This window comes from Salvelinus namaycush, unplaced genomic scaffold (genome assembly GCF_016432855.1).
Source record: "Salvelinus namaycush isolate Seneca unplaced genomic scaffold, SaNama_1.0 Scaffold1058, whole genome shotgun sequence".
Classification (NCBI taxonomy): domain Eukaryota; kingdom Metazoa; phylum Chordata; class Actinopteri; order Salmoniformes; family Salmonidae; genus Salvelinus; species Salvelinus namaycush.
The window spans coordinates 23,993-51,814 of NW_024057740.1; the positions used below are offsets into that span (position 1 = coordinate 23,993).

General features: G+C 43.0%; 1 protein-coding gene across 1 annotated transcript in view; it reads left to right on the forward strand.

The window, feature by feature from the left end:
• The window catches only part of LOC120035432 (adhesion G protein-coupled receptor B3-like), a gene marked incomplete at its 5' end in the record, with an annotated part of 44,360 nt that overhangs the window by 13,742 nt on the left and 2,796 nt on the right, over positions 1 to 27,822 (forward strand). Inside the window, 3 exons of the mRNA XM_038982177.1 lie at positions 20,902 to 21,028; positions 23,887 to 23,990; positions 26,467 to 26,587. Coding sequence (XP_038838105.1) covers positions 20,902 to 21,028; positions 23,887 to 23,990; positions 26,467 to 26,587 — 352 coding nt within the window. The remainder of the gene's footprint in view (positions 1 to 20,901; positions 21,029 to 23,886; positions 23,991 to 26,466; positions 26,588 to 27,822) is intronic.

Genomic DNA, 27,822 nt, shown 5'->3' on the forward strand with positions numbered 1-27,822 from the left:
TGTTCTATCCTTCTATCCTGTGTGTTCTATCCTTCTATTCTGGGTGTTCTATCCTTCTATCCTGTGTGTTCTATCATTCTATTCTGTGTGTTCTATCATTCTATTCTGTGTTCTATCCTTCTATTCTGTGTGTTCTATCCTTCTATCCTGTGTGTTATATCCTTCTATCCTGTGTTCTACCCTTCTATTCTGTGTGTTCTATCCTTCTATTCTGTGTGTTCTATCCTTCTATCCTGTGTGTTCTATCCTTCTATCCTGTGTGTTCTATCCTTCTATCCTGTGTGTCCTATCCTTCTATCCTGTGTGTTCTATCCTTCTATCCTGTGTGTTCTATCCTGTGTGTTCTATCCTTCTATTCTGTGTGTTATATCCTTCTATCCTGTGTGTTCTATCCTTCTATCCTGTGTGTTCTATCCTTCTATCCTGTGTTTTCTATCCTTCTATCCTGTGTGTTCTATCCTTCTATCCTGTGTGCTCTATCCTTCTATCCTGTGTGTTCTATCCTTCTATCCTGTGTGTTCTATCCTTCTATCCTGTGTGTTCTATCCTTCTATCCTGTGTGTGCTATCCTTCTATCCTGTGTGTTCTATCCTTCTATCCTGTGTTATATCCTTCTATCCTGTGTGTTCTATCCTTCTATCCTGTGTGTTCTATCCTTCTATCCTGTGTGTTCTATCCTTCTATCCTGTGTGTTCTATCCTTCTATCCTGTGTTCTACCCTTCTATCATGTGTGTTCTATCCTTATATCCTGTGTGTTCTATCCTTCTATTCTGTGTGTTCTATCCTTCTATCCTGTGTGTTCTATCCTTCTATCCTGTGTGTTCTATCCTTATATCATGTGTGTTCTATCCTTCTATCCTGTGTGTTCTATCCTTCTATCCTGTGTGTTCTATCCTTCTATCATGTGTGTTCTATCCTTCTATCCTGTGTGTCCTATCCTTCTATCCTGTGTGTTATATCCTTCTATTCTGTGTGTTCTATCCTTCTATCCTGTGTGTCCTATCCTTCTATCCTGTGTGTTCTATCCTTCTATCATGTGTGTTCTATCCTTCTATCCTGTGTGTCCTATCCTTCTATCCTGAGTGTTATATCCTTCTATCATGTGTTTTCTCTCCTTCTATCCTGTGTGTTCTATCCTTCTATCCTGTGTGTTCTATCCTTCTATCATGTGTGTTCTATCCTTCTATCATGTGTGTCCTATCCTTCTATCCTGTTTGTCCTATCCTTCTATTCTGAGTGTTCTATCCTTCTATCCTTCTAGCATGTGTGTCCTATCCTTCTATTCTGTGTGTTCTATCCTTCTATCCTTCTATCATGTGTGTTCTATCCTTCTATCCTGGGTGTTCTATCCTTCTATCCTGTGTGTTCTATCCTTCTATCCTGTGTATTCTATCCTTCTATTCTGTGTGTTCTATCCTTCTATCCTGTGTGTTCTATCCTTCTATCCTGTGTGTTCTATCCTTCTATTCTGTGTGTTCTATCCTTCTATCCTGTGTGTTCTATCCTTCTATCATGTGTGTTCTATCCTTCTATCCTGGGTGTTCTATCCTTCTATCCTGTGTGTTCTATCCTTCTATCCTGTGTGTTCTATCCTTCTATTCTGTGTGTTCGATCCTTCTATCCTGTGTGTTCTATCCGTCTATCCTGTGTGTTCTATCCTTCTATCATGTGTGTTCTATCCTTCTATCCGGTGTGTTCTATCCTTCTATCCTGTGTGTTCTATCCTTCTATTCTGTGTATTCTATCCTTCTATCCTGTGTTCTACCCTTCTATCCTGTGTGTTCTATCCTTCTATCCTGTGTGTTCTATCCTTCTATCCTGTGTGTTCTATCCTTCTATCCGGGGTGTTCTATCCTTCTATCCTTCTATCCTGTGTGTCCTATCCTTCTATCCTGTGTGTTCTATCCTTCTATTCTGTGTGTTCTATCCTTCTATCCTGTGTGTTCTATCCTTCTATCCTGTGTGTTCTATCCTTCTATCCTGTGTGTTCTATCCTTCTATCCTGTGTGTTCTATCCTTCTATTCTGTGTGTTCTATCCTTCTATCCTTTGTGTTCTATCATTCTATCCTGTGTGTTCTATCATTCTATCCTGTGTTCTATCCTTCTATTCTGTGTGTTCTATCCTTCTATCCTGTGTGTTCTATCCTTATATCCTGTGTGTCCTATCCTTCTATCATGTGTTCTATCCTTCTATTCTGTGTGTTCTATCCTTCTATTCTGTGTGTTCTACCCTTCTATCCTGTGTTTTCTATCCTTCTATCCTGTGTGTTCTATCCTTCTATCCTGTGTGTCCTATCCTTCTATCCTGTGTGTTCTATCATTCTATCCTGTGTGTTCTATCCTGTGTGTTCTATCCTTCTATTCTGTGTGTTCTATCCTTCTATCCTGTGTGTTCTATCCTTCTATTCTGTGTGTTCTATCCTTCTATCCTGTGTGTTCTATCCTTCTATCCTGTGTGTTCTATCCTTCTATCATGTGTGTTCTATCCTTCTATCATGTGTGTTCTATCCTTCTATCCTGTGTGTCCTATCCTTCTATCCTTGGTGTTATATCCTTCTATTCTGTGTGTTCTATCCTTCTATCCTGTGTGTCCTATCCTTCTATTCTGTGTGTTCTATCCTTCTATCCTTCTGGCATGTGTGTCCTATCCTTCTATTCTGTGTGTTCTATCCTTCTATCCTTCTATCATGTGTGTTCTATCCTTCTATCCTGTGTGTCCTATCCTTCTATCCTTTGTGTCATATCCTTCTATCCCGTGTGTTCTATCCTTCTATCCTGTGTGTTCTATCCTTCTATCCTGTGTGTTCTATCCTTCTATCCTGTGTGTTCTGTCCTTCTATCCTGTGTGTTCTATCCTTCTATCCTGTGTGTTCTATCATTCTATCCTTCTATCCTGTGTGTTCTATCCTTCTATCCTGTGTGTTCTATCCTTCTATTCTGTGTGTTCTATCCTTCTATCCTTTGTGTTCTATCATTCTATCCTGTGTGTTCTATCATTCTATCCTGTGTTCTATCCTTCTATTCTGTGTGTTCTATCCTTCTATCCTGTGTGTTCTATCCTTATATCCTGTGTGTCCTATCCTTCTATCATGTGTTCTATCCTTCTATTCTGTGTGTTCTATCCTTCTATTCTGTGTGTTCTACCCTTCTATCCTGTGTTTTCTATCCTTCTATCCTGTGTGTTCTATCCTTCTATCCTGTGTGTCCTATCCTTCTATCCTGTGTGTTCTATCATTCTATCCTGTGTGTTCTATCCTGTGTGTTCTATCCTTCTATTCTGTGTGTTCTATCCTTCTATCCTGTGTGTTCTATCCTTCTATTCTGTGTGTTCTATCCTTCTATCCTGTGTGTTCTATCCTTCTATCCTGTGTGTTCTATCCTTCTATCATGTGTGTTCTATCCTTCTATCATGTGTGTTCTATCCTTCTATCCTGTGTGTCCTATCCTTCTATCCTTGGTGTTATATCCTTCTATTCTGTGTGTTCTATCCTTCTATCCTGTGTGTCCTATCCTTCTATTCTGTGTGTTCTATCCTTCTATCCTTCTGGCATGTGTGTCCTATCCTTCTATTCTGTGTGTTCTATCCTTCTATCCTTCTATCATGTGTGTTCTATCCTTCTATCCTGTGTGTCCTATCCTTCTATCCTTTGTGTCATATCCTTCTATCCCGTGTGTTCTATCCTTCTATCCTGTGTGTTCTATCCTTCTATCCTGTGTGTTCTATCCTTCTATCCTGTGTGTTCTGTCCTTCTATCCTGTGTGTTCTATCCTTCTATCCTGTGTGTTCTATCATTCTATCCTTCTATCCTGTGTGTTCTATCCTTCTATCCTGTGTGTTCTGTCCTTCTATCCTGTGTGTTCTATCCTTCTATCCTGTGTGTTCTATCATTCTATCCTTCTATCCTGTGTGTTCTATCCTCCTATCCTGTGTGTTCTATCCTGTGTGTTCTATCCTTCTATTCTTCTATACTGTGTGTTCTATCCTTCTATCCTTATATCCACGTGTTCTTTCCTTCTATTCTTCAATACTGTATGTTCTATCCTGCTGAGAGGCAGCAACTTTACCCAGAGTAGAGGCACCATGTGTTCAGTGTTTCACTGTGTGACGCTGCCTTGATGTCTAGGGCACAACTGTAGGGCAGCGCAGCACTGGTGGAGGAATGGAGCGTCTCTCCTTCTCCTCTCTTTCTTTTCTCCTTCTCTCTCACTCTTTTGCTCTCTCTCCATTCCCTTCTCCCTCTCCCTCTCCATCTCTCTCTCCCACCCCCTCTCTCTATGTCCCTCACCTTCTCCCTCCCTCTCCCTGGGACACACCTATAGGACAGCTCCGCCCAGGTGTATTCCCCAGCACCCTCTCCCTGGGGTAAACCTATAAGACAGCTCAGCCCAGGTGTATCCCCCACCACCCTCTCTCTGGGACACACCTATAGGACAGCTCAGCTCAAGTGTATCCCCCCACCACCCTCTACCTCTCCCTGGGGCACACCTATAGGACAGCTCAGCCCAGGTGTATCCCCCACCACCCTCTCTCTGGGACACACCTATAGGACAGCTCAGCTCAAGTGTATCCCCCCACCACCCTCTACCTCTCCCTGGGGCACACCTATAGGACAGCTCAGCCCAGGTGTATCCCCCACCACCCTCTCTCTGGGACACACCTATAGGACAGCTCAGCTCAAGTGTATACCCCCACCACCCTCTACCTCTCCCTGGGGCACACCTATAGGACAGCTCAGCCCAGGTGTATCCCCCACCACCCTCTCCCTGGGACACACCTATAGGACAGCTCAGCCCAGGTGTATCCCCCACCACCCTCTCTCTGGGACACACCTATAGGACAGCTCAGCTCAAGTGTATACCCCCACCACCCTCTACCTCTCCCTGGGGCACACCTATAGGACAGCTCAGCCCAGGTGTATCCCCCACCACCCTCTCCCTGGGACACACCTATAGGACAGCTCAGCCCAGGTGTATCCCTCCACCACCCTCTCTCTGGGGCACACCTATAGGACAGCTCAGCCCAGGTGTATACCCCACCACCCTCTCCCTGGGACACACCTATAGGACAGCTCAGCCCAGGTGTATCCCCCACCACACTCTCCCTGGGACACACCTATAGGACAGCTCAGCCCAGGTGTATCCCCCACCACCCTCTCCCTCTCCCTGGGACACACCTATAGGGCAGCTAAGCCCAGGTGTATCCCTCCACCACCCTCTCCCTGGGACACACCTATAGGACAGCTCAGCCCAGGTGTATCCCCCACCACCCTCTCCCTGGGACACACCTATAGGACAGCTCAGCCCAGGTGTATCCCTCCACCACCCTCTCCCTGGGACACACCTATAGGACATTTCAGCCCAGGTGTATCCCTCCACCACCCTCTCTCTGGGACACACCTATAGGACAGCTCAGCCCAGGTGTATCCCCCACCACACTCTCCCTGGGACACACCTATAGGACAGCTCAGCCCAGGTGTATCCCCCACCACCCTCTCCCTGGGACACACCTATAGGACAGCTCAGCCCAGGTGTATCCCCCACCACCCTCTCCCTGGGACACACCTATAGGACAGCTCAGCCCAGGTGTATCCCCCACCACCCTCTCCCTGGGACACACCTATAGGACAGCTCAGCCCAGGTGTATCCCCCACCACCCTCTCCCTGGGACACACCTATAGGACAGCTCAGCCCAGGTGTACGCCCCACCACCCTCCCCCTCTCCCTCTCCCTGGGACACACCTATAGGACAGCTCAGCCCAGGTATATCCCCCACCACCCTCTCTCTGGGGCACACCTATAGGACAGCTCAGCCCAGGTGTATCCCCCACCACCCTCTCCCTGGGACACACCTATAGGACAGCTCAGCCCAGGTGTATCCCCCACCACCCTCTCCCTGGGACACACCTATAGGACAGCTCAGCCCAGGTGTATCCCCCACCACCCTCTCCCTGGGACACACCTATAGGACAGCTCAGCCCAGGTGTATCCCACACCACCCTCTCCCTGGGACACACCTATAGGACAGCTCAGCCCAGGTGTATCCCCCACCACCCTCTCTCTGGGGCACACCTATAGGACAGCTCAGCCCAGGTGTATCCCCCACCACCCTCTCCCAGGGACACACCTATAGGACAGCTCAGCCCAGGTGTATCCCCCACCACCCTCTCCCTGGGACACACCTATAGGACAGCTCAGCCCAGGTGTATCCCCCACCACCCTCTCCCTGGGACACACCTATAGGACAGCTCAGCCCAGGTGTATCCCCCCCACCCTCTCCCTGGGGCACACCTATAGGACAGCTCAGCCCAGGTGTATCCCCCACCACCCTCTCCCTGGGACACACCTATAGGACAGCTCAGCCCAGGTGTATCCCCCACCACCCTCTCTCTGGGACACACCTACAGGACAGCTCAGCCCAGGTGTATCCCCCACCACCCTCTCCCTGGGACACACCTATAGGACAGCTCAGCCCAGGTGTATCCCCCACCACCCTCTCCCTGGGACACACCTATAGGACAGCTCAGCCCAGGTGTATCCCCCACCACCCTCTCCCTGGGACACACCTATAGGACAGCTCAGCCCAGGTGTATCCCCCACCACCCTCTCCCTGGGACACACCTACAGGACAGCTCAGCCCAGGTGTATCCCCCACCACCCTCTCCCTGGGACACACCTATAGGACAGCTCAGCCCAGGTGTATCCCCCACCACCCTCTCCCTTTACCAAACAAGGCTCACAGTGAGGGAGGCTGACAGAGACATTAGTTAGAACTAACCAGAGGCATAAACAGTCAGATAGAAAAACAATGCAGGAGAAAACAGATGTAAAAATGATGTTGGATGATGTGATGATGCTTGTCACTACAGGCCTATAGAAGTACAAATAAACAGACACTTGAGGGTTGTTTGCTTACATTTACCTTGCCTGCTAATATATCTACTTCCCGGTAGGGTAAATTGACCACAATGACGTTATTTTAACAATTTTTCAACCAGTTCTGGTTTTAATAATGTTGTAATGAGGTAATTTCAACGTTGCACCGCTGGGGTATACAGTATCTATCATAGGTGACAGACTGTATGATCCCTGTGTGATAATATATAACATTCTACAGGAATTCATATTTTACATCTTCCAGTACAAAATAGCAGCAGTTATTCTCAGCAGCCCCATTTTGTAAATTGAATATGGCTGCTTTTTAATTTGAATAACTCTAAAATGTGACAATTGTACTGTGCTTCTGCTGCAATATGAGTTACAGCGAGAGACACGGGTTCTCTTCTCCAGTGGCAGATAAGAAAACTAAAGCACATTCAACCAAATTCAATTTCTATTGAATCAGGGGCCACACAACTCTCTGGTCTCTTGAGAATCATTTCAGCTTTTTAAATAGATTCAGGTCCAGTAGTAGTTCTACTGTCAGCTGAAAGAGTTCAAGGGACAGCGACTGTGAACCAGGGCGAAGTCAGCTGGAGGAGGATTTTAATATAACTGTAATTGACAAAACAGATTTTGGTTTCTTGGCAACAAGCTTGTCCAAGCAAAGTAGAACTCATGCATAATTCATAACAATCTAATATATTTGTTTGTGTTTTGTTTATTCTTGTCATCAGTAATCTGTTTGTCTGATGGTTTATGTGTAAATCAATTAATTTGTTGGTTAACATGTGTACCCAGCAAAGGGAACCAACATTCATCTGTGCAGGAAAACAATTAGAATACATGAGTGTATGTATTGTACCCCCAATCCTGTCCTCTGCATCTGGTATGCGTGATCATGCATGCCTAAATTATGATTTGTTGTCATTTTGTGTAAAGGGTTGTCAAATACAACCCTTTATGATTAAGCAAAGGGGAAAACAAAAAAAGTCTAACAAAAAAAGAAGTAGTTTGTCTTTCCAATAAGTTTTCCTCCTGAATACTTTCCTCCTGAATACTTTCCTCCTGAAATACTTTCCCCCTGAATAGTTTCCCCCTGAATAGTTTCCCCCTGAATACTTTCCTCCTGAATAGTATCCTCCTGAATACTTTCCTCCTGAATACTTTCCTCCTGAATACTTTCCTCCTGAATAGTTTCCTCCTGAATAGTTTCCCCCTGAATACTTTCCTCCTGAATAGTTTCCCCCTGAATAGTTTCCCCCTGAATACTTTCCTCCTGAATAGTATCCTCCTGAATACTTTCCTCCTGAATACTTTCCTCCTGAATACTTTCCTCCTGAATAGTTTCCTCCTGAATACTTTCCTCCTGAAGAGATTGTATCTGTAACATTGGAAAATCACACCTCCCATAACACAGGACTGAAACCATGGCAACCAATGCTGTCTAAAGCATGTTAAAGTCTTTGTAGCCAAGATATTTACCAAACAGAGACTAGCGCTGACGAACATAAGTAAGGAAGATAGACTGGGGTGTCTCCTGCTAAGGGGGAGATGCTATTCCATTTCCTGGTTGTTCTCTGCTCCACTGCATAGACAGGGCTGGATTCAGAAATCATAGGCTCAGGTCTTTGTTTTTTACACCACACAAATACAGCGAAATGTTGGCTGTTCTGACACTGACAAACTGAGATCAGTCTGGTCTTGAATTCAAACTAACAATAGCTCAGGCCAATGAAACGAAACAATATTAAAAAGTCAAGTATTCACAGACCTTGACTTTTTCCACATGTTGTTGTGTTACAGCCTGAATTCAAAAAGGGATTACATTTAGATTAGATTTCACTTTTTTAATAATAATGACAAGCTGAAATGTCTTGAGTCAATAAGTATTAAACCCCTTTGTTATCGCAAGCCTAAATATGTTCAGGAGTAAACATTTGCTTCACAAGTCACATAATATGTTGCATGGACTCACTGTGTGTGCAATAATAGTGATTAACAGAATTTTTTTATGACTACCTCATCTCTGTACCCCACACACACAATTATCTGTAAGGTCCCTCAGTCGAGCAGTGAATTTCAAACACAGATTCAACCACAAAGACCAGGGAGGTTTTCCAATGACTCGTAAAGAACAGCACCTATTAGTAGATGGATAAACAAAAAAAAGCAGACATTGAATATCCCTTTGAGCATGGTGAAGTTATTAATTACACTTTGGATGGTGTATCAATACACCCAGTCACTACAAAGCTACAGGTGTCCTTCCCAACTCAATTGCTGGTGAGGAAGGAAACCGTTAAGGGATTTCAGTGGTGACTTTAAAACAGTTACAGGGTTTAATGGATGTGATAGGAGAAAACTCAGGATGGATCAACAACATTGTAGTTACTCCACAATACTAACCTAAATGACAGAGTGAAAAAAAGGAAGCCTGTACAGTATAAAAATATTCCAAAACACGCATCCGGTTTTCAACAAGGAACTAAAGTAACATTGCAAAACAAAATGTCAAAGCAATTCACTTTTTGTCCTGAATACAAGCTGTTACGTTTGGAGCAAATCCAATACTACATATTACTGTGTACCATTCCAGGTATCCCTTTTCCCTTTCCTTTCCCTTTCTCCATATTTTCAACCATAGTGGTGGCTGCATCATTGTTATGGGTATGCTTGTAATCGTTAAGGACTGGGGAGCTTTTCAGGATAAAAAGAAACGGAATGGTTCAGTCAGCTTTCCACCAGACACTGGGAGATGAATTAACCTTTCAGTTTGACAATAACCTAAAACACAAGGCCGAATCTACACTGGAGTTGCTTACCAAGAAGATAGTGAATATTCCTGAGTGGCCGAGTTACAATTTTGACTGAAATCTGCTTGAAAATCTATGGCAATACTTGAAAATGGTTGTCTAGCATAGGCTACTTGTGCCTTTTTTAAATTGATGTAGTTCTGTCCTTGAGCTGTTCTTGTTTATGAATGTTCCGTGTTATGTCATGTTTCATGTGTTGTCATGTTTCATGTGTTGTGTGTTATGTCATGTTTCATGTGTTGTGTGTTATGTCATGTTTCGTGTGTTGTGTGTTATGTCATGTTTCGTGTGTTGTGTGTTATGTCATGTTTCATGTGTTGTGTGTTATGTCATGTTTCATGTTTTGTGTGTTATGTCATGTTTCATGTTTTGTGTGTTATGTCATGTTTCATGTTTTGTGTGTTATGTCATGTTTCATGTTTTGTGTGTTATGTCATGTTTCATGTTTCAGGACAGGAAAGGATAGGACAGGACAGGACAGGACAGGACATGAAAGGAAAGGACAGGACAGGACAGGACAGGACAGGACAGGACAGGAAAGGATAGGATAGGACAGGACAGGACAGGACAGGACAGGACAGGACAGGACAGGACAGGACAGGACAGGACAGGAAAGGACAGGACAGGACAGGACAGGACAGGACAGGAAAGGATAGGACAGGACAGGAAAGGACAGGACAGGACAGGACAGGAAAGGATAGGACAGGACAGGACAGGACAGGAAAGGACAGGACAGGACAGGATAGGACAGGACAGGACAGGACAGGAAAGGATAGGACAGGACAGGAAAGGGTAGGACAGGACAGGAAAGGATAGGACAGGACAGGACAGGACAGGACAGGACAGGACAGGACAGGACAGGACAGGACAGGACAGGACAGGATAGGACAGGACAGGAAAGGATAGGACAGGACAGGACAGGACAGGACAGGACAGGAAAGGACAGGACAGGAAATGAAATGAAAGGACAGGATAGGATAGCAGGATATCCATTATGGCATCTCCTCACTATGACGACAGTCATGGACACCCTCAGTAAGAGAGACATTCAGACAGGTGCAGAGAATCCAGATGATAGATAGATACCAGCCACTGTTGATTCACCCCAAGTCCAAACGTTGCACAATAAAACTGTGGGTGCAATCAACAGTTTGCAGGTCATGCTGTCTTCCCCGAACAACATATGTGTGCGAAAACATTGCATTATACATCTGTGTACTTTATGGGTTCATGAACTACACAAAATTGTAACCCCCAAACAGTTCCAGCCAACTGATCAACAAATGATCAAATAGTATTTCCAGACAAAAATGTGATGCATCATGTTTACAATGGCACACATGCTACTGCTCCCACAATGGTTTACAGTAGGAGGTATAGTAGTGCACTATATAGGGAACAGTGTGTACTGTAGGTGGTATAGTAGTGCACTATATAGGGAACAGGGTGCCATTTGGGACACAGCCACTGATCAAAGTTTTACATTGCTTACATGGACATTATTAATACAGGCTCTGTTCTGTGTGGGTTTACATTGATTACATGGACCTTATTAATACAGGCCCTGTTCTGTGTGGGTTTACATTGATTACATGGACATTATTAATACAGGCCCTGTTCTGTGTGGGTTTACATTGATTACATGGACCTTATTAATACAGGCCCTGTTCTGTGTGGGTTTACATTGATTACATGGACATTATTAATACAGACCCTGTTCTGTGTGGGTTTACATTGATTACATGGACATTATTAATACAGACCCTGTTCTGTGTGGGTTTACATTGATTACATGGACATTATTAATACAGGCCCTGTTCTGTGTGGGTTTACATTGATTACATGGACATTATTAATACAGGCCCTGTTCTGTGTGGGTTTACATTGATTACATGGACCTTATTAATACAGGCCCTGTTCTGTGTGGGTTTACATTGATTACATGGACATTATTAATACAGACCCTGTTCTGTGTGGGTTTACATTGATTACATGGCCATTATTAATACAGACCCTGTTCTGTGTGGGTTTACATTGATTACATGGACATTATTAATACAGGCTCTGTTCTGTGTGGGTTTACATTGATTACATGGACCTTATTAATACAGGCCCTGTTCTGTGTGGGTTTACATTGATTACATGGACCTTATTAATACAGGCCCTGTTCTGTGTGGGTTTACATTGATTACATGGACATTATTAATACAGGCCCTGTTCTGTGTGGGTTTACATTGATTACATGGACATTATTAATACAGACCCTGTTCTGTGTGGGTTTACATTGATTACATGGACATTATTAATACAAACCCTGTTCTGTGTGGGTTTACATTGATTACATGGACAGTATTAATACAGGCCCTGTTCTGTGTGGGTTTACGTTGATTACATGGACATTATTAATACAGGCCCTGTTCTGTGTGGGTTTACATTGATTACATGGACATTATTAATACAGGCCCTGTTCTGTGTGGGTTTACATTGATTACATGGACATTATTAATACAGGCCCTGTTCTGTGTGGGTTTACATTGATTACATGGACAGTATTAATACAGGCCCTGTTCTGTGTGGGTTTACATTGATTACATGGACATTATTAATACAGGCCCTGTTCTGTGTGGGTTTACATTGATTACATGGACATTATTAATACAGGCCCTGTTCTGTGTGGGTTTACATTGATTACATGGACAGTATTAATACAGGCCCTGTTCTGTGTGGGTTTACATTGATTACATGGACATTATTAATACAGGCCCTGTTCTGTGTGGGTTTACATTGATTACATGGACATTATTAATACAGGCCCTGTTCTGTGTGGGTTTACATTGATTACATGGACATTATTAATACAAACCCTGTTCTGTGTGGGTTTACATTGATTACATGGACAGTATTAATACAGGCCCTGTTCTGTGTGGGTTTACATTGATTACATGGACATTATTAATACAGGCCCTGTTCTGTGTGGGTTTACATTGATTACATGGACAGTATTAATACAGGCCCTGTTCTGTGTGGGTTTACATTGATTACATGGACATTATTAATACAGGCCCTGTTCTGTGTGGGTTTACATTGATTACATGGACATTATTAATACAGACCCTGTTCTGTGTGGGTTTACATTGATTACATGGACATTATTAATACAGACCCTGTTCTGTGTGGGTTTACATTGATTACATGGACATTATTAATACAGACCCTGTTCTGTGTGGGTTTACATTGATTACATGGACATTATTAATACAGACCCTGTTCTGTGTGGGTTTACATTGATTACATGGACATTATTAATACAGACCCTGTTCTGTGTGGGTTTACATTGATTACATGGACATTATTAATACAGACCCTGTTCTGTGTGGGTTTACATTGATTACATGGACATTATTAATACAGACCCTGTTCTGTGTGGGTTTACATTGATTACATGGACATTATTAATACAGGCCCTGTTCTGTGTGGGTTTACATTGATTACATGGACAGTATTAATACAGGCCCTGTTCTGTGTGGGTTTACATTGATTACATGGACATTATTAATACAGGCCCTGTTCTGTGTGGGTTTACATTGATTACATGGACATTAATAATACAGGCCCTGTTCTGTGTGGGTTTACGTTGATTACATGGACATTATTAATACAGGCCCTGTTCTGTGTGGGTTTACATTGATTACATGGACCTTATTATTACAGGCCCTGTTCTGTGTGGGTTTACATTGATTACATGGACATTATTAATACAGACCCTGTTCTGTGTGGGTTTACATTGATTACATGGACATTATTAATACAGGCCCTGTTCTGTGTGGGTTTACATTGATTACATGGACATTATTAATACAGGCCCTGTTCTGTGTGGGTTTACATTGATTACATGGACATTATTAATACAGACCCTGTTCTGTGTGGGTTTACATTGATTACATGGACCTTATTAATACAGGCCCTGTTCTGTGTGGGTTTACATTGATTACATGGACCTTAATAATACAGGCCCTGTTCTGTGTGGGTTTACATTGATTACATGGACATTATTAATACAGACCCTGTTCTGTGTGGGTTTACATTGATTACATGGACCTTATTAATACAGGCCCTGTTCTGTGTGGGTTTACATTGATTACATGGACCTTAATAATACAGGCCCTGTTCTGTGTGGGTTTACATTGATTACATGGACCTTAATAATACAGGCCCTGTTCTGTGTGGGTTTACATTGATTACATGGACATTATTAATACAGGCCCTGTTCTGTGTGGGTTAAGTGCATCATTAAATGTCTGTGATTGGCTAATGAGTCGTTGGTTATACGTGTGGTCAAGGAGTCGTGTTCTGAATGGTGCTGTCCATTACCAAGGCACCTGACTCTGTCACAGGGCGCTATTAGAAGGGATATCATGTCTGATGGCAGAGTATTTATCAAGACCAGTCCCAAATGCCATTTGGAATGCACACTCAGTACTCATCAAAACCAGACCATCTATGTGGCATGCATTCTCCCCGCCCCTTCTAGTGTGCATTGTATATCTGTACAGATCTTAATTTGATCACCCTGATGCAGGAGAACTTTCATGCAATGTAGGAAATGTATAACGTCTAATGTATTTGAGGTTTAAAAAGGTTTGTAATTTCCACTTTGAAATGTCAGACTTGATTTTCCCTTACGAAAATATTCATTCATTATAATCCACATAATAATTCAAATGTCCTGTTCCTGCAGGATTATTTTCAACTTCTAGCAAACTGGTTTAAATTAAGATCCTACATCTGTATGTCCACTATGCTCATTATTTTGTATTTAGTATTTTATTAGGATCCCTATTAGCTAGTGCTAAAGCAGCAGATACTCTTCCTGGGGTCCACACAAAACAGGAAACATGACATAAAACAGAACATGAATAGACAAGAGCATCAGAGAGACAGAACTACATACATTTAAAATAAGAATACACACTTTCATACATGGATGCCTTTATAATCATGTGATTCGTACTAGACTGAATGTAAGTGCAACACACCAACATGGAAACAACGAGGTGGGCATACATGGATGCCTTTATAATCATGTGATTCATACTAGACTGAATGTAAGTGCAACACACCAACATGGAAACAACGAGGTGGGCATACATGGATGCCTTTATAATCATGTGATTCGTACTAGACTGAATGTAAGTGCAACACACCAACATGGAAACAACGAGGTGGGTTGCAAACAGGCTGACACTTTTCAGACCCGGGATCGAACCCGGGTCTGTAGTGATGCCTCTAGCACTGCAATGCAGTGCCTTAGACCGCTGAGATGCAGTGCCTTAGACCGCTGAGATGCAGTGCCTTAGACCGCTGAGATGCAGTGCCTTAGACCGCTGAGATGCAGTGCCTTAGACCGCTGAGATGCAGTGCCTTAGACCGCTGAGATGCAGTGCCTTAGACCGCTGAGATGCAGTGCCTTAGACCGCTGAGATGCAGTGCCTTAGACCGCTGAGATGCAGTGCCTTAGACCGCTGAGATGCAGTGCCTTAGACCGCTGAGATGCAGTGCCTTAGACCGCTGAGATGCAGTGCGTTAGACCGCTGAGATGCAGTGCCTTAGACCGCTGAGATGCAGTGCCTCAGACCGCTGAGATGCAGTGCCTCAGACCGCTGAGATGCAGTGCCTCAGACCGCTGAGATGCAGTGCCTCAGACCGCTGAGATGCAGTGCCTCAGACCGCTGAGATGCAGTGCCTCAGACCGCTGAGATGCAGTGCCTTAGACCGCTGAGATGCAGTGCCTTAGACCGCTGAGATGCAGTGCCTCAGACCGCTGAGATGCAGTGCCTCAGACCGCTGAGATGCAGTGCCTCAGACCGCTGAGATGCAGTGCCTTAGACCGCTGAGATGCAGTGCCTTAGACCGCTGAGATGCAGTGCCTTAGACCGCTGAGATGCAGTGCCTCAGACCGCTGAGATGCAGTGCCTTAGACCGCTGAGATGCAGTGCCTCAGACCGCTGAGATGCAGTGCCTCAGACCGCTGAGATGCAGTGCCTCAGACCGCTGAGATGCAGTGCCTTAGACCGCTGAGATGCAGTGCATCAGACCGCTGAGATGCAGTGCCTTAGACCGCTGAGATGCAGTGCATCAGACCGCTGAGATGCAGTGCATTAGACCGCTGAGATGCAGTGCATCAGACCGCTGCGCCCCTCAGGATGCCAACTTTGTTTCGCTAAATTCCCCTGACGTGAATAAATCCACATTGTTTCTATAGTTACCACCCATAATGGGTATCCCGGGGTAAACTATTGCATTTGCCAGCCGCTATGGGTTTCATTAGGTAAAATGCACCGTTCATGAACATGAAAAAACTAGGCCGTGTTACAGTCTATCACCCTTAATGGGTTAGCTGAGATATAGTGTAACTTGTTACAGTCTATCACCCTTAAAACGGGTTAGCTGAGATATAGTGTAACTTGTTACAGTCTATCACCCTTAACGGGTTAGCTGAGATATAGTGTAACTTGTTACAGTCTATCACCCTTAAAACGGGTTAGCTGAGATATAGTGTAACTTGTTACAGTCTATCACCCTTAAAACGGGTTAGCTGAGATATAGTGTAACTTGTTACAGTCTATCACCCTTAACGGGTTAGCTGAGATATAGTGTAACTTGTTACAGTCTATCACCCTTAAAACGGGTTAGCTGAGATATAGTGTAACTTGTTACAGTCTATCACCCTTAACGGGTTAGCTGAGATATAGTGTAACTTGTTACAGTCTACCACCCTTAACGGGTTAGCTGAGATATAGTGTAACTTGTTACAGTCTATCACTCTTAACGGGTTAGCTGAGATATAGTGTAACTTGTTACAGTCTATCACCCTTAACGGGCTAATTAACGGGTTAGCTGAGATATAGTGTAACTTGTTAAAGTCTACAACCCATGGAGGGTTAGCTGAGGTGCACCGGGTTGCAGTCTACCACCCATGAAGGGTTATCTGAGGTATAGTCCTAGGCTTTGGACCTGCTCATTAAATTAAGGAAGACCCGCTGAATATAAAGCCAGAATCAGATGGGAGTTTCACTTAAGGTCCTCGCTTCCAGCTGAGGCTCTCACCTCAGCCTCCATGATCAGAGGTAACAGACGTGAACGTAGAACCCTGGAATGGAGTTTCCTCCCTGTAAAGTTTCAACTTTATGGTTTCCACCTCAGCAACGTGTCTTACATTTCCACCTTCATTCCCCTGCACCACATTCACACCCAGCAGCATCCACCAGTCACGAGTTATAGTGAATATTGAAATATAAAACATTATAGTCCCTTACTCTAGGCCTATCTGCTAAATGGTATGTACTGTACGTATGCCATCTGTATAGGTTTACTATGTGCTCTGAAAACAGAAGCAGACTGCTCATCCCCTATCTAAGTGATATACCGCTAACATAACTCCTTCTCCTCCTGCTGCTCCTCTTCTTCCTCCATTTCCTCTCCTCTCGTATGCTCTCTCCTCCTCCTCTCTCCTTCTCCTCCTCCTCCTCTCTCCTTCTCCTCCTCCTCCTCCTCCTCTCTCCTTCTCCTCCTCCTCCTCCTCCTCCTCATCTCTCCTTCTCCTTCTCCTCCTCCTCCTCCTCCTCCTCCTCCTCCTCTCTCCTTCTCCTCCTCCTCTCTTCTTCTCCTCCTCCTCCTCCTCTCTCCTTCTCCTCCTCCTCCTCCTCTCTCCTTCTCCTCCTCCTCCTCTCTCCTTCTCCTCTTCTCATTCACCTCAGACTCATGTTTTGAGGTGAGCGGAAAGACTAATTACATGTCAAAATATCATTGGACGAGCCAAATATAATTAGCACCAGCAGAGTTGTGTCTCCTGGACGTTAAGTACAGGAGAAATGACTTTGGACACACTTAGCCAATTTCTCTCATTTCGGCCATAAGTGGAAGCTGTAAAGCGTGATGACAGTGTCAGCCATCTCAAATGTACTCCTGTGTTAGCTACCTTAAGTGAGGAGACCTTGTGCAATGTTACTGCTAAATACCTGATTAAAAGGATTTGATATCTCTTTGACTGTATCCCAAATGGAACCCTATTCCCTATATAGTGCACTACTTTTGACCACAGCCCTGGTGAAAAGTAGTGAACTACAACGGTTTGTGACTGTGTCCTGTGTCTTGGTTAGTGATTGTTGCGGGACTAGTAGGACTTCCAGGATGTGGAGCAGAAAGATATCAGCTTGAATAATGTTCTCATATAGTATTAGATGAGAACATTCAGTAGTTAATGAATTTCAAGGGGGATAAAACTGGGGCACAGACATTTTCAAAAATGTTTATATGGGCCGTATTTTATTAATTCACAGCTGTAATTGACTCACATTAAAATGAGAGTTGTACTCTTGTATGATGCAATTCCATTATTCAGGGTACATAAAAACCTCCTATACAATCCCCTATACATACATGTAAAACATGGAAATGGTATGTTATTTTACATGTTATAAGCCTTGTAAGACATTATACAGGCGTATACAAGCTTGTAACAAGTTCTAAAGCATTATAGATACAAGTAAAGTGGTACCCAAAGTACATTTCTCTACACCCCTTCAGTGTCTGAGTACACGACTTCGTCCTAAATGCCACCCTATTCCCTATATAGTGCACATAGGGAATAGGATGCCATTTGGGACACGTGTTCTATCCCTTACAGACCTGACTAGTGTTACCCGGGGCCATGTTAGGAGTCATTTGAGAAAGAGTCATGGACAACCTTGATGTCAGCAAGGATTACCAACACATTCATGATGACCTCGTGCAATATTTCCCCATCTGACTGGTTGATCTATAGGGACAGCAGAGCCATAACATTTGAATTAATTATATTAGTAAAATAATGATGGTTTGACTGTATCACAATAATGTGTGGGTCAGTGCACAGCTATTTGCATACTGTTGGTCATATTATGCAGATGAATCTGCTCCCACTCTCCTACATTAACTGAATCAGTTTACATGAAAGCATTAACTGAATCAGTTTACATTAAAACATTAACTGAATTAGTTTATATTTAAATATTAAATGCATTAGTTTACATTAAACATTACTGAATCAGTTTGCATTAAACATGAACTGAATCAGTTTACAATAAAACATGAACTGCCTTTGAGTCAGTTATGAGTAGGCCTTTCCTCCATAGAGATGACTTGGCAACCTGTTGAGTACATCCTAAATGTCTTCATTGTGAAAAGCTGGTTTTCACATGTACATATATATATTTTAAATGTAACAAATTGCACATCAAACCAGCTCATTTAATTTATCTTCAATATTGGCAATAATACCCGTCCCCCGCCCTCAAGCACGCACTCATCTCTGACTTCTGCATGCAGTGCGCTGGGCTGGTTACAGGCGGTGAGTTTGAATACTGGTAGGCTACTTTTGTCTCGCTCTGTTATGGACAGAAAAGGGGGCAATTCGAGTGTTTGTTAGTAAGAGGGGGATGTCACCAGCAGAACAAACTTAAATCATGAAAACAAATAATTGACAGCATAGCTAGCTAGCTAGCTAACCAGCAGATTTACATCATAATTCGCTATGATCAGCTAATAGCCACTCTTTTCCATATTTCACTCATCTGTCTCTAGTTAGTAGCTAAAGTCGTCTCCAGGCTCAAATTGTTTGTTTGACAGCAACGAGATTAGTTAGTAACCTACTACTAGGAATCACTGGCATTAACTTGCTTACAATAACTGAAGAATGTGTTGTAAATAGGCCAATTCTACAGAGACAGTTTGTATATTATGAGACAGTTTGTATATTATGAATTTCGAGTTATGAATATTAATTAAGAAAGTTGATTTTTAGGTGGTTGCCACTTTTTCATTTTGAGCACCTGCCCCCTCAAAGGTCTGCGTGCACTGCCCTGGTGTGTGTGTGTGTGTGTGTGTGTGTGTGTGTGTGTGTGTGTGTGTGTGTGTGTGTGTGTGTGTGTGTGTGTGTGTGTGTGTGTGTGTGTGTGTGTGTGTGTGTGTGTGAGTGATTTAATTTACTTGCCTTGTTCCTTTCTCATTAAATAATTGTTGCTGGGTGAATAATTTACTTTTCAGCCTATACATTGAAGGATGTTTATAAAAAGATTGCACACATCTAGGTGTTTTTTCATAAAATAATACAAAAAAATGGTTATTTCACACGGGACAATAACTTATGTACTTATGTGCCAGTTTTTGTCCTTACATTCTTTGTGAAGGTTCGAAGTGAGAGGGAGATTTAGGCTACTGGCAGTAAATAGAAGAAACGTGTTTTCCTCTCCTCTCTATCATGTTACCTGCTATGAGGAGGGGGAGACCGGGAAACGGGCAGCTACCATCCGCGCCGTTTCCGTGGGGTGGAGTACCGTTGGTTATGCAATCCTTTTTCCTGAACGGTTTTGCCTACGTTGAACAATACCAATTCTTGCGTTCGGAAATGTTTTAAATGCCTTGAACAAATGATAAAGAGCGCAACAGATATCATCCTAGGAAAATATCAATCCTAGGAAAATATATCCCTATTTTGTAACCTGTGAGCCAACCTCCCCCATCCGCTGTTGCAGCAGCAGAGAGAAGCGGAGTATCAATCTCAGGCTGTCCACGGTTTCCAGGGTGAAATGTTCCCGTAGGAAGCATAAAACACCCGCTAATTAGAATAGTTGAGGAAAAAATATCAACCGAAAAAGAAAGCGACAGAAGCCTAATAATAATAATAGCCTAAGCCTTGAGAACGGAAGAAAAGAGAACAACAAAATCGTTCCGGAAGATAACCCAGACGCGCTCAATAGGCTATCGCCTAAAGACATACCGGTAAAGATGATAGTTTCTCTAGAAAAACGTAGAAAAATTGATATGTAGCCTAAGGTTTTTGAAAGCAATTGTTGCGTTTAACAGCCTATAGAGGAATTTAATCAATCAGCACCACCCACGTTTGGACAGCTCCCTCCGTCCCCTCCTTTCTCTCCCTCTCTCCCTCTCTCAACCTTTTTTTCTTCTCCCGGTCGAGCTAAATGCTTATTGTAGCCTGGCGAAATTGCGTGTTGATACCACTTCCCTATTCGCATTGAGATTTCCGTTATTAGTTTAAACAGATTCAATGTTACACTATTAAAGGTTTCATCCGTTCAGATTTGTCAAATCCTGGTGAAAGTGAAAGAGCGCTGGAATTAATGAAACGATCGCATCTCTTCTTCTTGCAGGAACGATTCTTGGGGAACCTGGTCGAGTAAAGGATGTAAAACTGTACTAACCGATGCATCCCATACAAAATGCTTATGTGATCGTGTATCTACCTTCGCCATTTTGGCACAGCAACCAAGAGAAATAGTAAGTAGTGGGATTTTTGTTCTATTCATTTATGGATTAATGCAGAGGAGGGTGCTAGAATGTGCCTCATTGCTTTGCTTTGGTTGGAATTTCAATCGATGTGTTTGTTTCGCCATAATCAGGGCTCTTTCTCTTGTTTAGTGTAGCCTATAGGTGAAGGTGAGTCTCTTTTGATGAATCTCAGTCTGGATGTGCTGTCTAGATGATTTTGATAATGCTCTGCATTGGTGAGCTTGACTGGCTTTGGTGTGTGTGTGTGTGTGTGTGTGTGTGTGCGTGGTTACACAGGCCAGTGCATGTTGTTGACTGACTTTAGCCTACAGGTTTGGTATTGGCTCTGCTCATCAATTCATATTCGAATATTACATGTATAGATACAAGAGTTCAATGAGAAGTGTCACGTTATGTTACAAAAGATTACCGTCACATAATGAACTAGGTCTAATTAGATTGTTTACCATGTCATATTCCGTTTTTTTTATTTCATATAATAGCTTACATTCCTGTTTGTTACTCATTTGTGTGACAGGTAACAGTGCCAGTGATTTGCAACATTATGTTATAAGAGGAGAATAAAAAAGGATGAGGGATCGGGGCCCTCACGACTGACTGTCACGTGTGAATTCATATCTGTTGCTCAGCAGTTCCACCATTACTCAAATGTTGTGACTGGAATAGAGAAAAGTGTGATCTGTGGGAATGATAGCATTGTGTTCTTCTCTAGCAGCAGTGCACCAGGTTAATGACTCTGATCAGTGCCTTGCCCTGCCCATGTCACAATGACTGGTGGTCTGTGGGAGGGGGCTGGGAAAGATAAGCTATGGTGGCATCCCAAATGGCAGCCTATTCCCTATTTAGTGCACTACTTTTGACCACAGACCTATGGGCCCTGGTCAAAAGTAGGTCACTAAATTGGGAATAGGGTGCCATTTGGGACATATCCTTTATCAAGTGGAATCCTGGGATAGGCTAGGTGTTAATTAAGAGGCAGTAACAGTAGATTAAATAAACATGGATGTTATTTGGTTGGCATTGGTAGATTGTCAGCTTTATTACATTAGGAGAGGCTCCTACTCATTGCAATCTTATAAATGACTTCTGTATGTAATTCTAAGCACTATTCTATGGAGCGTGTGTGTAATTCTCAGTGGTGGGAAAAGAACCCAATTGCCATACTTGAGTAAAAGATACCTTAATATAAAATTACTCAAGTAAAAGTGAAAGTCACCCAGTAAAATAATACTTGAGTAAAAGTATGAAAGTATTTGGTTTTAAATATACTTAAGTATCTAAAGTAAAAGTATACATCATTTCAAACTGCTAATATTAAGGAAACAAGATGGCACAGTTTTCTTGTATTTTCAATTTACGTATAGCCAAGGGTACAACATGCAGATCACATTTACAAACAAAGCATTTGTGTTTAGTGATTCCGCCAGATCAGAGGCAGTAGGGCTGACCAGGGCTGTTCTCTTGATAAGTGCGTGAATTGGACCATGTTCCTGTCCTGCTAAGCATTCAAAATGTAACTTGTACTTTTGGGTGTCAGTGAAAATGTATGGAGTAAAAAGTACATTGTTTTCTTTAGGAATGTAGTGAAGTAAAAGTAAAAATAAATAGTAAAGTACAGATACCCCCAAAAACTACTTAAATAGTACTTTAAAGTATTTTTTACTTAAGTACTTTACACCAGTGGTAATTCTATGCTCTATTCTGTGGAGTCTCTATGTAATTCGGTCACATAGCCTCTGATGTGAGGTCTTTTTTAGACCATCCTCAATGTCAATCAGTGAAAATGGTCTCTTTTCTTAATAAGGACTCACTTTTTTCTCTCTTGATTCAATATTCATGAATATCTGATTAACACAGGGAAATATGATTACACTGTAGAGTAGAGATGTATGGGGAATGGGTCGTTTTATTAGGGATTTTATTTTATTTCGAGACGTAGAGTAGACGCTGCAATCACGATCTTGAGATGAATGGTTAGTTAAGAAAGCAACAGATTTTTTAGATTACATTAATCACCAAGGCTATCAAACTCAGGATGAATAAAGACTGCAAAGCGCACACACACACACACGCACATGCACACAAACACACTGGCTCCCCTCCTCTCCCCAATCCAGTTTGTATTGGCATTGGTGACACCATTCAATACAGAACATCTCAAAATGGCCGACTTGTTGTGATGTTTTGATTGGTTTGTTAACCAGTTCGATTGGTGGTTTAAGATTTAATAACATCAACTGATTGGTCTATTTTCCAGTCATTAGCTGATCATTTTGTAATTTTTTTGGTACTTTTACCCCTTTATCATGATATCCAATTGGTAGTTAGTCTTGTCCCGTCGCTGCAACTCCCCTACGTACTCATGAGAGGCAAAGAGCCATGCGTCCTCTGAAAAAACACAACCCTGCCAAGGCGCACTGCTTCTTGACACACTGCTCGCTTAACCCGGAAGCCAGCCGCGCCAATGTGTCGGAGAAAACACTGTCCAGCTGGCGACCGAAGTCATCTTGCAGGCGCCCGGCCCGCCACAAGGAGTCACTAGAGCGTGATGGGACAAGGAAATCCCGGCCGGACAAACCTTCCCCTAACCCGGACGATGCTGGGCCAATTGTGCGCCGCCTCATGGGTTTCCCGGCCACGGTTGGCTGTGACACATCCTGGGATCGAACCCGATGCAATGCGATGCAGTGCCTTAGACCGCTGCGCAACTCGGGAGGCCCTGTGGCTGATATTTTAATACCAACCCAAAGCAGCTATAATAAGTGTTTTGATTAGTGTGTCTGAGGCTTTAGCACCAACCCAAAGCAGGTGTAATATCTCCTTCCTTCTGTCTCTGTCTCCTACAGACCATGGAGTACTCAGCGGTGCCCTCTGTGACTTTGATCATTGGCTGTGGTCTATCCTGTCTCGCCTTGATCCTGTTGCTAGTGGTCTATGCTATTCTATGGAGGTGAGTACAATACAACCAGTGATGTATACACTGTAAACACCATGTTGACATGGTGAATATGAATATATGAATATATATTCATATGAATATATGAATTGATGTACACTATATATACAAAAGTATGTGGACTCCCCCTTCAAATTAGTGGATTCGGCTAGTTCAGCCACACCCGTTGCTGACAGGTGTATACTAGATGTACTAGACTATCTATACTAGATATACTAGACTAGATGGCTAGCACACAGCCATGCAATCTCCATAGACACACATTGGCAGTAGAATGGCCTTACTGAAGAGCTCAGTGACTTGCAACGTGGCACCGTCATAGGATGCCACCTTTCCAAGTCAGTTCGTCACATTTCTGCCCTGCTAGAGCTGCCCCAGTCAACTGTAAGTGCTGTTATTGTGAAGTGGAAACGTCTAGGAGCAACAACAGCTCAGACGCAAAGTGGTACGTCTAGGAGCAACAACGGCTCAGCCGCAAAGTGGTAGGCCACACAAGCTCAAAGAATGGGACCGATGAGTGCTGAAGCACGTAGCGCGTAAAAATCTGGAGCAGTGGCAATGCTTTCTCTTGAGTGATGAATCACGCTTCACCATCTGGCAGTCTGACGGACACATCTGGGTTCGGCGGATGCTAGGAGAATGCTTCCTGCCACAATGCATAATGCCAACTGTAAAGTTTGGTGGAGGAGGAATAATGGTCTGGGGCTGTTCTTCATGGTTCGGGCTAGGCCCCTTAGTTCCAGTGAAGGGAAATCTTAACACTACAGCATAAAATTACATTCTAGATGATTCTGTGCTTCCAACTTTGTGGCAACAGTTTGGGGAAGGCCCGTACACAAAGCGAGGTCCATACAGAAATGGTTTGTCGAGATCGGTGTGGAAGAACTTGACTGGCCTGCACAGAGCAAAGTTCCAACATCTAGTGGAATGCCTTCCTATACGAATGGAGGCTGTTATAGCAGCAAAGGAGGGACAAACTACATATTAATGCCCATGATTTTGGAATGAGATGTTGAACGAGCAGGTGTCCACATACTTCTGGTCATGTAGTATATATCCTCGCTATTGTTATTTTATTGTTGCTCTTTTATTTTTTACTTTAGTTTATTTAGTAAATATTTTTCTTAACTCTTATTTTTCGAATTTAAGCACTTGTAAGTAAGCATTTCACGGTAAGGTTGTGACAAATATCATTTGATTTGATTTGTATGTCTATGCAATATGCTAACTGGCCGTATGCATGGCCATAACAGGGAATGATAATACAGCAATAACGAGCTTTTAATAGTAAGCCTGTATGATTCATAGATATCCTTAATATACAGACATAACGAACATACATAACATTGTTTGTGTATTTCTGATTCATATCCGTGTGAGTATCCTACACTATCACATGACTTGGTCACCAAATTGGTGCCAAATATACCTTTGTTTAGGCCTAGTAGTAGTGGCCTAGTAGTAGTGGCCTAGTAGTAGTGGCCTAGTTGTAGTGGCCTAGTAGTAGTGGCCTAATAGTAATGGCCTAGTAGTAGTGGCCTAGTAGTAGTGGCCTAGTAGTAATGGCCTAGTAGTAGTGGCCTAGTTGTAGTGGCCTAGTAGTAGTGGCCTAGTAGTAGTGGCCTAGTAGTAGTGGCCTAGTTGTAGTGGCCTAGTAGTAGTGGCCTAATAGTAATGGCCTAGTTGTAATGGCCTAGTAGTAATGGCCTAGTTGTAGTGGCCTAGTAGTAATGGCCTAGTTGTAGTGGCCTAGTAGTAATGGCCTAATAGTAATGGCCTGGTGGTAATGGCCTAGTAGTAGTGGCCTAATAGTAGTGGCCTAGTTGTAGTGGCCTAGTTGTAGTGGCCTAGTAGTAATGGCCTAATAGTAATGGCCTAGTAGTAATGGCCTAGTAGTAATGGCCTAGTAGTAATGGCCTAGTAGTAGTGGCCTGGTAGTAATGTCCTAGTAGTAATGGCCTAGTAGTAGTGGCCTAGTAGTAATGACCTAGTAGTAGTGGCCTAGTAGTAGTGGCCTAATAGTAGTGGCCTAGTAGTAATGGCCTAGTTGTAGTGGCCTAGTAGTAGTGGCCTAATAGTAATGGCCTAGTAGTAATGGCCTAGTAGTAGTGGCCTAATAGTAATGGCCTAGTAGTAGTGGCCTAGTAGTAGTGGCCTAATAGTAGTGGCCTAGTAGTAATGGCCTAGTAGTAGTGGCCTAGTAGTAGTGGCCTAATAGTAGTGGCCTAGTCGTAATGGCCTAGTAGTAGTGGCCTAGTAGTAATGGCCTAGTAGTAGTGGCCTAGTAGTAATGGCCTAGTAGTAGTGGCCTAGTAGTAGTGGCCTAGTAGTAGTGGCCTAGTAGTAGTGGCCTAGTAGTAGTGGCCTAATAGTAATGGCCTGGTGGTAATGTCCTTGTTTTAATGGAAGAATGTTGATTGGTGATTGTTGTGGTGTTATGTTGATTGTCATTTTTTATTTGTTGATCCAGTACTTCCCGTTATTCCAGATATATCCGGTCTGAGCGGTCCATCATCCTAATCAACTTCTGCCTGTCAATCATCTCCTCCAACCTCCTCATCCTGGTTGGACAGACACAGACACACAATGCGGTAAGATTCCATTTTCTACAGCATGCACTTTAACTTCTTTACTCAAACACGCAATGCAGGTTGTGTATATATGTTGTATTGGAAGAGACGAACCCGTACATACAGGCAATTCATGCACTTTAACATGCTTTAATCAACAACAGGCACACTGTGGTACATTAAATGTCCATTTATCTTGTTGGCAAGTGTACAAGCTTTACTCAACCACAGTAACCACTCTACTGATACTCACTGTAGTTTAACCACTCTACTGATACTCACTGTAGTTTAACCACTCTACTGATACTAAGTGCTGTTTAACCACTCTACTGATACTCACTGTAGTTTAACCACTCTACTGATACTCACTGTAGTTTAACCACTCTACTGATACTCACTGCTGTTTAACCACTCTACTGATACTCACTGTAGTTTAACCACTCTGCTGATACTCACTGTAGTTTAACCACTCTACTGATACTCACTGCTGTTTAACCACTCTACTGATACTCACTGTAGTTTAACCACTCTACTGATACTCACTGTAGTTTAACCACTCTACTGATACTCACTGTAGTTTAACCACTCTACTGATACTCACTGCTGTTTAACCACTCTACTGGTACTCACTGTAGTTTAACCACTCTACTGATACTCACTGTAGTTTAACCACTCTACTGATACTCACTGTAGTTTAACCACTCTACTGGTACTCACTGTAGTTTAACCACTCTACTGGTACTCACTGTAGTTTAACCACTCTACTGATACTCACTGTAGTTTAACCACTCTACTGATACTCACTGTAGTTTAACCACTCTACTGATACTCACTGTAGTTTAACCACTCTACTGATACTCACTGTAGTTTAACCACTCTACTGATACTCACTGTAGTTTAACCACTCTACTGATACTCACTGTAGTTTAACCACTCTACTGATACTCACTGCTGTTTAACCACTCTACTGATACTCACTGCTGTTTAACCACTCTACTGATACTCACTGTAGTTTAACCACTCTACTGATACTCACTGTAGTTTAACCACTATACTGATACTCACTGTAGTTTAACCACTCTACTGATACTCACTGCTGTTTAACCACTCTACTGATACTCACTGCTGTTTAACCACTCTACTGATACTCACTGCTGTTTAACCACTCTACTGATACTCACTGTAGTTTAACCACTCTACTGATACTCACTGTAGTTTAACCACTCTACTGATACTAAGTGCTGTTTAACCACTCT